The sequence below is a fragment of the Nematolebias whitei genome, chromosome 9, assembly GCF_014905685.2.
Source record: "Nematolebias whitei isolate Nwh7 chromosome 9, NemWhi1, whole genome shotgun sequence".
Taxonomy (NCBI): Eukaryota; Metazoa; Chordata; class Actinopteri; order Cyprinodontiformes; family Rivulidae; genus Nematolebias; species Nematolebias whitei.
Window position 1 is genome coordinate 17,348,624 of NC_056506.1, and position 12,386 is coordinate 17,361,009.

The 12,386-nt window shown below is 42.0% G+C and overlaps 1 protein-coding gene across 1 annotated transcript in view; it reads left to right on the top strand.

Annotated features, from left to right (window-relative positions):
- Positions 1 to 12,386, top strand: part of ano8a (anoctamin 8a) — a 66,518-nt gene that overhangs the window by 10,166 nt on the left and 43,966 nt on the right. Inside the window, 3 exon segments of the mRNA XM_037681519.1 lie at positions 949 to 1,081; positions 8,420 to 8,558; positions 8,685 to 8,781. Coding sequence (XP_037537447.1) covers positions 949 to 1,081; positions 8,420 to 8,558; positions 8,685 to 8,781 — 369 coding nt within the window.

The following is a 12,386-nucleotide window of genomic DNA, read 5'->3' on the forward strand; positions in this document are numbered from 1 at the left end:
ATGTCATCGGCTGGTGTTGGTCCACTGTGTTTTCTGAGGTCTAAGGTCAACGCAGTCGTCTACCAGGAAGTTTTAAAGCACTTCATGCTTCCTGCTGCTGACCAACTTTATGGAGATGGAAAATCTATGGGGTATTGTGAAGAGGAAGATGTGATACACCAGACCCAACAACTCAGAAGAGCTGAAGGCCACTGTCAGAGCAACCTGGGCTCTCAGAACACCTGAGCAGTGCCACAGACTGATCCACTCCACGTCACGCTGCATTGCTGCAGTGATTAAAGGAGCTCCAAGTACTGATGCTGTACATGCTCATACTATTCATGTTCATACTTTTTAGTTGGTCAACTTTTCTAAAAATCTTTTTTTTTTATTGGTCTTAAGTAATATTCTAATTTTCTGAGATGCTGAATTTGGGGTTTTCATTAGTTGTCAGTTATAATCATCAACATTAAAATAAATAAACATTTGAAATATATCCGTCTGTGTAATGAATGAATATAATATACAAGTTTCACTTTTTGAATGGAATTACTGAAATAAATCAACTTTTTCATGATATTCTAATTTTATGACCAGCACCTGTATGTAAATGGCAAAGTTTTTAGCTTTTGCTAATTTTAGAAGCTCTTTTGCTCAGACTGTTTTATCTTTAACAATTCAGTTTTAATTTCTGCAACAAATTTCAGCAAAGTCATCCAGCACTCAGCGTTCTGTCTCTAGCTTTTGTTTGCCATTTAGTTTCACCATCATCTCTTAGCTCTCTCCTGAGATTGTGAGCAGAGGCTTTCAGTCTTCATCATCAGACAGCAGCAGTTTCATCAGTAAACTCAAACACTGCTTTTAAAATAACTTGATCATCTGTAAACTAGTGCCTATTTTAGTAGGTTTAAAAGCATTTTAAAAAGCATGTTATTGAACATCAGATTAAAGTATTTGTCTTTTCCACAGGTACAATAGATGACCACACTCTTCTGTGGCTCCTGAACCAGATTCGTGTTGGAATCCCACAAATCAGTATCCAAGTTCGGCAGCATAAACACACCCAGGCGTATGCCTTCTTCATCACATCAACATTCGAGAAGTAAGACAAACTTCGAATTGGTTTTTATTGCCTTGATTGACGAGGACTCATTTTCAACACTTTTTTTTTTTTTGCTATTAAAATCTCATTTTGTGACTTTTGCCACAAATTGAAAGCATTTGTATTTGTTTACAAGCATGTTATAATATAGACTAGGAATGTACGATATGGCATAAAATTCATATCACGATATGTTTTGTGAAGGGTGGCGATAACGATATATATCGCGATATGTTTTGGATATAAAACTTGATAGGAATTTTTCAAAAAGCATTTGGTGTCCTTTTGCCATCATATATTTTGAATTAAGAAAATTCCACTACTAGGTCCAGAGTTTTTAAATAATAAACAAATCAAGTATTAGGCTTCTTGCTTGTAGTGCAAAACAGTGCAAAATATATAAAATGTAGTTTTAGCCATATGTTTTAAACAAAAGAATATGTTGTTAACAGTTTCCAGTCTTACTTAAGAAATGAACAGCAACAGAGCAGCATTTTACATGAAAGACTTCACCCTCCAAACCTCTATTTGGCGTCTCCTTCAGCTTTAATGGAGAGCTGACACAAAATGAATCTGTGGCTTTGACCAGAGGTTCTCACAGTAAAATCATACAACACAGCGTTCTTTTCACACATCAGAGAGCAGGTATCTCTAAAGCTGACCAACGCTTACTTTAACTTTCGATGGGAAAAAAAACAACAACACTTTCGACGGAACGCGACGTTTTGCGCATGCGTCAGAATACGGCAACACTACGGCAAGCCGGCTGTAGTTAGTTTGTAGCTTCGCTACTTAGCCCTCGAAGAAAAGACTTTAACGCCACTTGCGCACAGTTTTCAGCTAAAAAAAAGTAACGATTAAATCTGACAGCTCTGATTTTACACTTGAACACCACTTATGTACAGTTTTCAACAAACAAAAGTAATGATTAAACTGACAACTCTGATTTTACTAAAGGCACAGCATTACTGCGGTTAGTCGGTAGAAGACAGATCTCTATCGTAGGCTAAATGTCTATCGTTTCTACCGTATACCGTTTATATCGCGTATTCCTAGTATAGACCTGTTTAAGCATTAAGAGATATCCTGATTTCCTTACTAAGAAAATAATTTCTGTATTTTTACAATGAAGGCTTAGGATCAGTCTTTTTATTTTTTAAATACTTTAGCAACAGATTGAAAAATTAACATGGTTATCTGTGACTGGGCTGCAGAGGTCACAGGTCCAGAAGGGCGACCCATTAATCCCTCTCCCCAGAGACACTCTAGCTAAATGGTCTTCAATAGAAATTCTGTGAGTTTGCACTGTGAGGAGCTTTTGTGTCTTGTCAGTGGTTTCTTTCTGCTCCTTTGGTCAGGCTCTGTGTTGATAGCTTGGACTACAGGTCCTTCTCAAAAAATTAGCATATTGTGATAAAGGTCATTATTTTCCATAATGTAATGATAAAAATGAAACTTTCATATATTTCAGATTCATTGCACACCAACTGAAATATTTCAGGTCTTTAATTGTTTTAATACTGATGATTATGGCATACAGCTCATGAAAACCCAAAATGCCTGTCCCCAAAAAATAGCATATCATGAAAAAGTTCTCTAAACAAGCTATTAACCTAAAAATCGATTATTAAAAGTGTTGGTAATGAATTTCATTATCGATTTGTTGCGTCATGCGATTAATCGTCTCTCACGGCGCTGCCGAGCCGTTTTGTTCACCTGCAGTGCATTGTCAATGTTGACTGACTGAATAAAGTAAAAAAAGAAGAAAAAAAACTGCAGCACGAGTTGAACAGAGCGAGGGGGAAGGAGGAAGCAGAACAGTGTGTTTTTAAAGGAAATTAAGTCAATTTTACAAATGACCAACACAGAGAAAACTGTTCAACCCAAGTTCTCCAAATTGTGGGAGCACTTCACAAAGATAAAAACTGAGAAACATGCAGCTTTGAAAAGTGACGACATGACACAGGAGAACCATGCTGATGAAACGTAAACATGTCGGTGTCATCGATGTGGATGAAGGATCAGCAGCAGATACAACATGTTTCACTCCCAACTCGTGTTGGCAGGTGAGTCTCTATATAAAATATACCACATCTGATCTGTTTCCTAGTGAGAAAACATAACATCAGTCTCTCTGGTAGCTGAAGCTGCTGCTTGTTTGTTATCTGATTGACGGTGATAGAGAACGTGTGTGTTACTTTTTATTTTATTTAATTGGTATAAGCAGTGTTTAAATGTGATTTATAAATAAATCTAACACAAAGATAATAAATGGAAAAATAAATGGACTTAATGTTCCCTTGCCCGGACGTGGGTCACCGGGACCCCACTCTGGAGCCAGGCCTGGAGGTGGGGTACGCAGGCGAGCGCCTGGTGGCCGGGCTTTTACCCATGGAGCTCGGCCGGGCACAGCCCGAAGAGGAGACGTGGGTCCCCCTTCCCATGGGTTCACCACCTGTGGGAGGGGCCAAAGGGGTTGGGTGCAATGTGGGATGGGTGGTGGCCGAGGTCGGGGACCCTGGCGGTCTGATCCTCGGCTACAGAAGCTGGCTATTGGGACGTGGAATGTCACCTCACTGGTGGGGAAGGAGCCTGAGCTGGTGTGTGAAGCTGAGAGGTTCCGGCTAGAAATAGTCGGACTCACCTCTACGCATGGCTCTGGCTCTGGAACCAGTTTCCTTGAGAGGGGCTGGACACTCATCCACTCTGGAGTTGCCCCTGGTGAGAGGTGCCGAGCAGGAGTGGGCATATGTCCCCCACCATTGGAGCCAACTCACCACCAGGTAGTGATCAGTGGACAGCTCCGCCCCTCTCTTCACCCGAGTGTCCAAGACATGTGGCCGCAGATCAGATGAGACGATGACAACTTGGTGCCTGTGTGTTGGGGTTCACCCCGGTGAATGAGAGGGTGGCCTCCCTCTGCCTATGTGTGGGGGGACGGGTTCTGACTGTCGTTTGTGCTTATGTACCAAATGGCAGTTAAGATTATCCACCCTTTTTGGAGTCCTTGGAGGGGATACTGGAAAGTGCACCTCCTGGAGACTCCCTTGTTATGCTGGGGGACTTCAATGCTCATGTGGGCAATGACAGTGAGACCTGGAGGAGTGTGGTTGGGAGGAACGGCCCCCCTGATTGTAACCCGAGTGGTGTTCTATTGTTGGACTTCTGTGCTCGTCATGGATTGTCAATAACAAACACCTTGTTCAAGCATAAGGGTGTCCATATGTGCTCTTGGCACCAGGAAACCTTAGGCCGCAGTTCGATGATCAACTTTGTCATCGTCTCATCTGATCTGCGGCCACATGTCTTGGACACTCGGGTGAAGAGAGGGGCGGAGCTGTCCACTGATCACTACCTGGTGGTGAGTTGGCTCCGATGGTGGGGGAGGATGCCGTTCAGACCTGGCAGATCCAAACGTATTGTGAGGGTTTGCTGGGAACGTCTGGCAGAGTCTCATGTGAGACGGAATTTTTTTTTTTTTTTTTTTTTTTTTTTTTTGATGGCCTCCCTTCTCCCCTTACAGCCATCCTCTCCACACCATTATTATGAAATATTTATTATAGTGACATTCTAGTGTAGGTTTTTTTTTTTTTTTTTTAATAGGATAGAAAGAAAGAAAAGACAAAGTAAGACTCCAAAATATAAGAAATATATACAAATAGAGCACACTTCAAAACACCCGGCCACTGTCTGTTCACCTGCAAAGAACATGACAAAACACAGCAACAAAATACATATGTATAAAGAACTTAAAATATTCATGGCTTTGCAGTAAGTTTCAATAAATATATATACCCATACCTACGCCTATATACATACATACATACATACATACATACATACACATGAATATACACTCACATACATATCTATATATCTACATATAAAGCCTACATAAACATCCCTGCTTCTATTTGTGTGTGGTTGTGAGCATGCATAAGTGTATAAGGCTTCTCTAATAGAACATTTATTAGTAATTGTGAAGCAGCAGAGACCCGACCCCCAAGACCAGAGGCAGACGAAAAAGGGGGGACCAGAGCCCAAGACCCCAGGAGGGACCCCGACCGCGGAGCCCCCAGAGCCACCCACACAGGGCGAACCACCCACCCACCCCCCAGAAGGGACCACAGGGGAGAACCGGAAGATCCCCACCAGCAACCACATACAGTGACCCCCCGGGGCCAACAGCGACAAACTCATAGGCCTCCGTCGGCACCCGCCACACCGATGTAGGTCCAGGTCCAGGCACCGAGGCCCGGGCACCGAGGACTCACACCACCCAGGCCAAGGCCTGACAGGGCCAGAGGACCCGAGCCCCACCAGGCAGACACCAGGCCGAGCCGACACACGCCCAAGCGCCCAGCCCCCGATACCAAGGGCCCCAAGCGCGCCGGCAGGCAAGGGCACACCCCACCAGGGGGCCGCGCGATAGGGGCGCGATGCCAAGCACCCCCAGTTGTATCAAAGAGGGGGCAGTCCGAGTCTCGGCCTAACAAATACCCATTCATACACATACACAATCACACTATCCCAACCTCAATCTCAATGGACAGAATTTCTAGGCGCAGCCAAGGTGTTGAGGGGATTTGTTTTGGTGGCCTTAGGATTGCATCTCTGCTTTTTGCAGATGATGTGGTCTTATTGGCTTCATCAGATCGTGATCTACAGCTTCCGCTGGAGCGGTTCGCAGCCAAATGCGACGCGGCCGGGATGAAGATCAGTTCCTCGAAATCCGAGGCCATGGTCTTGAGCCGGAAAAGGGTAGAGTGCCCTCTCTGGGTCAGGGAGGAGGTCCTACCCCAAGTGGAGGAGTTCAAGTATCTTGGGGTCTTGTTCATGAATGAGGGAAAAATGGAGCCCGAGACCGATAGGCGGATAGGTGCAGTGTCTGCAGTGAAGTGGGCGCTGTACAGGTCTGTCATGGTGAAGAGAGAGCTGTGTCAAAAGGCAAAGCTCTCAATTTACCGATAGATCTACGTTCCTACCCTCATCTATGGTCATGAGCTTTGGGTTGTGACCGAAAGAATGAGATCTCGGATACAAGCGGCCGAAATGAGTGTTCTCCGCAGGGTGTCTGGGCTCTCCCTTAGAGATAGGGTGAGAAGCTCGATCATCCGGAAGGGACTCAGAGTAGAGCCGCTGCTTCTCCACGTCGAGAGGAGCCAGTTGAGTTGGCTTGGGCATCTGTTTAGGATGCCTCCTGGACTCCTCCCTGGTGAGGTGTTCTGGACACGTCCCACTGGAAGGAGGCCCAGAGGAAGACCTAGGATATGCTGGAGGGACTATGTTTCTAGGCTGGCCTGGGAACGCCTCGGGATTCCCCCAGAAGAGCTGACCCTAGTGGCTGGGGAGAGGGAAGTCTGGGCCTCCCTACTTAGGCTGCTACCCCCGCGACCCGACCCCGGATAAGCGGAAGAAAATGGATGGATGGACAAAGATAATAATTTAATGATTAAGCTTCAACTTTTCATTTGCTGGCAAAGTCTGAAGACACTGCAGGTATGGCAGGATGAATTGCATTTAAACAGGAATTAAAGTAATTTATTACATCTACTCAAATGTGCGCATATTAAGTATTATATATATATATATATATGTGTGTGTGTGTGTTTGTGTGTGTTTAATTATTCTTTGAGCTACTTTTGCCTTAACCTAACATTGTAAGTGAAACAAGGCATTTCTTGAGTTGCTGTAAATTATGATATAATACATATTTACTCTCTCATTCCAGAAAACAACAACAATGACAGCCTTCATGATGGACAGACATCATGGACACCACAGCAGCTGCTGTCTTCACTGAAAACATCCTTAAATGAGCATCACTGACATGAGGCCTCTGTCGATGGTTGAAGATGAAGGTTTCACTACAATGATCCACACTTTTAATCCAGGTTACAATAATCCACACTTTAAATCCAGGTTACACTCTTCCCTCAAGGACACATTTTACAAATTGTGCAGGTATAAAGTATACTCTTGTATATATTTTTGGCTACATTTATTTTTTATTGAAGCTATTTGACAAACTTATTTTTTATTATTCAATATTTTTACTGACAGAATAGTCAAGTAGCAACCTGTTTTTTGTGCGATTTTCTGTCAGTCAAACTTTGGAATAAAGAGGTGGAAATGAAAACATATGTTTGTTTTTTGTCGATTCATCAATTAATCGGGGGGGGGATCGGTCGATTAATCGATTGTTGAACTAGTCATTAGTTGCAGTCCTAAGCTAGAGCTTGGCTCCCCTGGTGTTGGTACTTATTCCCTTATGTGCCTCGTTCAGATATTGACTCGTGCCTATTCAACTATGCCACTATGATGCCTTATAGGAGCTTCCATTGTTGTACAGAGACAAGTAATTGGCCAATAGCTGGATGGAATTGCCTCTCTCTGCATGTCTCATGATAAGGACTGTCCAGCTTTTGGTCAACTAATCCGGGTGGGTCTCTTCTATTAGTTTAACAGTTTTCTTGTCCAGCTACACCACATGTATTACACCAAAAATGGCTAAATCATGTCATCTGGATCTGTTTCTACAGGTCCAGATGACATGATTTAGCCATTTTTGTTGTCTACCTGGATGTTTGAGTTTACAAGGATTGGTGCATCTCTAGTACAAATAAGGATTCTTCATAAAATGAAGAACATTATAGACAACCTCAGCATCCTCTTCATCAGACTGTCATACAACAACAGAGTGTCTTCAGTCAGAGGCTTCTTCAGATCTGCTGTAGGACAGACGCTACAAGAGATCCTTCCTGCCCACAGCCATCAGCATCTAGAACAACTCTTTACTGAACCAGGATGATGAGTTACAACAACATTTATTTACATCTGGGATTAATAAAGTATTTTTGAATTTGAATTGAATTGAATTAATAAAAAAATAACAGCTTGAGGTTTTACTGTAGTATTTTGGAGGACAAAGTATAACCTGCTGAGAACAAAATGGCAACCAGTAAATATGAAGTGTTTTGGGGTTTTTTACGTGGTGGATGACTTCAGCAGCACCTGAGCAGAACTGTTGGCTAACACAAACCACTGTAACTTGCTGTGTTGTTTTTCTCAATGTGTAAAGAAGTTGGACTCAAACGTGCTTATGAGCCTACAATGATCTCTAGACCTTTCAGGCAGGAAAAGGCCATTAACCAAAGCTAAAGTTAGAAAAATTAAAAAAACTGTGGAAATTAGTGCAAACAGTGTTCTTGACCTGATTCTTGTTACAATTATTGTACAAGTTTATCCAAAAATGTGTTGAAAATAACAAAAACTAATTTTCCTGTGTTAAAAGGCTGCTGTTTAATTCCCCCCCCCCCCCCCCCGGCTCTCCCTCAGTTTACTGCGAGGAGCGGAGCAGACGGGCATGCACAAGGCTGTGAAACCACAGTTTGGTGGTGGGATGCGCCGCTTCTCCTGCGAGGAGGACAACATCTATGAGAACATAGAGAGCAAGCTCTGCTTTTTTACCTCGCAGGTCAGAAGTGAAATGTGTGAACCTTGTTGTGCTGCACACCAGTTGTTGGTGTCATGATGAGTATTTGTTAAAAAGTACTCTCAATCTCTGGCGTTATTTTTCACCCATCTGTCTTGTTATGTGTAGGAACGTCAAAGCATTGTAAAGTACTGGCTGGACAACCTGCGTGCCAAACAAGGGGAGGTGCTTCACAACATCTACTTTCTGGAGGGGCAGCCAATCAGTAAGTTGTTTATTTCCAACATTTTTATTCTCATTAAGACCGACACATTATGGTTTATTCTCTGTCCACACGTCAAAACTTTCTTTTGTCCGGGCCACAACATCCAATATATCAAGATAATTTAATGAAACTTGATACTCTTATGCATCATCACTGGATGTTAAAAGTGTTGTATACTCTTTTCAAGGTCAAGGTCACAACTCAAGGTCAAAGGTTATACAAGGCCTTTGCATCTCTGGACCATTGCTATAGATCCCTGTAATGCTGTACAATAGTTTGTTGACAGGCTTATAACATGCCATATGCAGTACTCTTGTTTATGTTTTTCTACATCTTTTATTTCTTTCTTTGTTACGTTGCTGAAAATTCTCAGTCATTCAGAACATGGCAGTCCTAGGTGGTTAAATACAAGTTAACCGGACCTTTTCTCTTGTTTCCTAAAGATGTGTGATCTTTCACCCAAAAGGTTTCTTCTGTTTCCATCATGGATTGCAAGCTAATTAGGTGGAGCAACACATCCAGGTACTTAGTAAGGTTGAGCTAGAGTCATAGAGTTACAAATGCATACTTCAGAAATTGGAGTCCAATGCACACCCTCTCCTCCTTATTGAACACAAACTTAGATGTTTTGAAGCAGCTTGACATGAGTTTTTGATGAGGGAGAAGGCCGGCAACGGAGGAAAGGGCATGCCCCAGAGACGATCTTAGCACCAACATAACTGTTTTTTCCACTTTGGAGTAAGCTGTTGGGAGAGAATCAATTTTGTTTGGTGTTTCCTCAGACTGATGAAGCCTTCTGGATGGAAGGTGAAATGTTTCAGCACAAAAAAAAAAACGTCCAGATGACCTGACTGAAAACTGTTTGAGCCCTGGAAAGCTTGTGGTCTTTGAGCACCCTCTAGTGCCCCTCAAAGTACTGCCAGCAACATGGGCGCTTTCAATCTGAATAAGAACTTTATTGATCATGCAGGAAATTGTCAGAGTTTCAGTACAAAGGAATATACACATGGAATCACACAAGATATAAAAAATAACAGAGAATATAAAAATACCAACAATTAAGATCTAAACAGGTGCAGACAGAAACATTAAAGAGTTTATTGTAGTACAGGATTAATTTTATTGTTCTATGTGTAAGAAGGGGAGGAGTTAAAAAGTTTGAAATGACTTCCTGTGTTGTTCTGTGGAGCACCTCGATGGTCTCAGTCTACGACTGAAGGTGCTGCAGTAAGAGTCCAGGGTGTCATGCAGGGGGTGTGACGTGACATTCAGGATCTGGAGCAGTTTCCTCAACATCCTCTGCTCAGACACGTCTGTCAGAGACTGCAGGTCCACTCCCAGAACTGAACCAGCTCTCTTGATGAGTTTATTGAGTCTGTTGGCATCAACTTTCTTCACCCTGCTGCTCCAGCACACCACAGCTAGAAGATGCTGGAGACCACCGAGTGGTAAAACATCTGCAGCATGGTCCTGCAGATGTTAAAGGACCTGAGTCTCCTCAGAAAAAAAAGGTGACTGTCCTTTCTTGTAGAGGATGTTGGTGTTAGCTGTCCAGTCCAGTTTATTTTCTAGGTGGACCCCAGGTATTTGTAGCAGTCCACAGTGTCCACCTTAGTTCCTTGATGCTGATAGGGTTGGGGGGGCTGGTCTTCTTCCTGTAGTCCACCTGCAGCTCTTAAGTTTGTCCAACACTGAGCTGCAGGTGGTTCTATCCACCACACCTCTGTATTCAGCTTCCTGGTCACCAGTGATACAGCCCACAATGGCAGAGTCATCAAGAACTTGTGCAAATGGTCGACCTGTGAGGTAGTCTCTGATCCAGGTGACCAGTGAGTCATTCACTGCAGCTACTGCAGAGTAGAGCTGGTCTTATGGTGTTAAAAGCACTGGAAAAGTCAAAGATCATGACTCTTACCATGTTGCCTGACCTGTCCAGGTGCGTGTAGACTCCTAGGAATAGAAATGTACAGTAGTCCCTCACTACTTCGTGGTTTGTTTATCGCGGACTCGCTCTATTGCAGTTTTTCAAAATAAGATTGGAAATGACACACATTTGGCATGGAAATTTAATTTAAATAAATTATTTTAAATTATATAGCACCTCCTACACCTCTGTGCTGCAGGATAAGCTTCCTCCTGCAGCTGATCATTTGATCTTCATGCCGAGCGGAGAAGTGGGCGTGGCCAAGAGTGCTTGCAGGTGGTGAGGCAGGGAGCTGAAATCATGACAATCTGTGCTCTTTCAGAGCGTTTAGTTTAGAAACATTGTTTAGAATATTGCAAGAGTGTGGGAAGGGTTTAAAACACCTTTATATATATATATATATATAATAAACTACTACTTACTACTTGTACTACTATTCCTACTTTGTATTTTTTCTTATCCCAGGGCTTCAGGGTACAGATCCCCCGCGTTAAACGAGGGACTACTTTATTTAAATTGGCTGTTTTGCAGTATTGTTGAGCTTCAGTTATATTAAAAGTAAAAAAATAAAAAATAAAAAAATAAAGAAATATATGCAAAAAAGCAAAAATAGAGCATCCTGAAACCATAATAAAATAATTGTTTCTCATGTGGTGTTGGTCAGCAGCAAAAATGTGAAAATGCAACGATGGGAAAAGACTAGTGCTGTAGCACCGTCTCTGCAGCTGCAGCACACTGTGGTATCCACAGAGTTCATTTGGCTCGTGTTCATAATTTTCTTTGGTCACGTAGTAATTGTCACTGATCTACCGCAGCTTTGCAAGAATTTAAAGCTCTAAATAAATACAACATGTTAACAAGCAGAAGACAGATGTTCAATAGGTTACACCACTAAACCAAACAAAACTATTTAAAAAATATTAAGTCTTTTATATTATATACAAATGTATATATTAAATATTTTATATTATATATAAATATATATATATATATATTAGGGATGCACAATATTATCGGCATGGTATTGGCCAATATTAGTGATAAAGTTAAATATCGGACATCGGCCATTCCATCAAAATAACTTACCGATATAAAAGGCTTCTGCTTTAAGTTAATTTTTAAACTATCAAGTATTAATGCACTACTACTAATGCACTTTTCACTTGTCACTTGTGAACAGGTTGAGTTTAGATTTGTGAAAATTTACAAATTTGCACAGTTCGAGTGTTGTCATTGTGTTAGAGAGTAAATGTCATGAAACATTAAACATAATCCAAGTTGAAGTGTTGCATCATTTTCAGTCTCTTTTTGACATCTGCATCTGGTAGCAGGTCAAACTGACAAAGACCATGCAGAATAATGCAGTATTTTAATTCCACAGCAGAGAAATCTATGTAGTCTGTGCAAGTAGGTCTAGGAAAAAAATATTGGTATTGGTATCGGTTATTGGCCAAATAAGTTTTAACATATTGGATATCGGCCAAAACTCCAATATTGTGCATTCCTAACAAATCTATCTATCTATCTATCTATCTATCTATCTATCTATCTATCTATCTATCTATCTATTCTGTCTGTCTGTCTGTCTGTCTGTCTGTCTGTCTGTCTGTCTGTCTGTCTGTCTGTCTGTCTGTCTGTCTGTCTGTCTGTCTGTCTGTCTGTCTGTCTGTCTGTCTGTCTG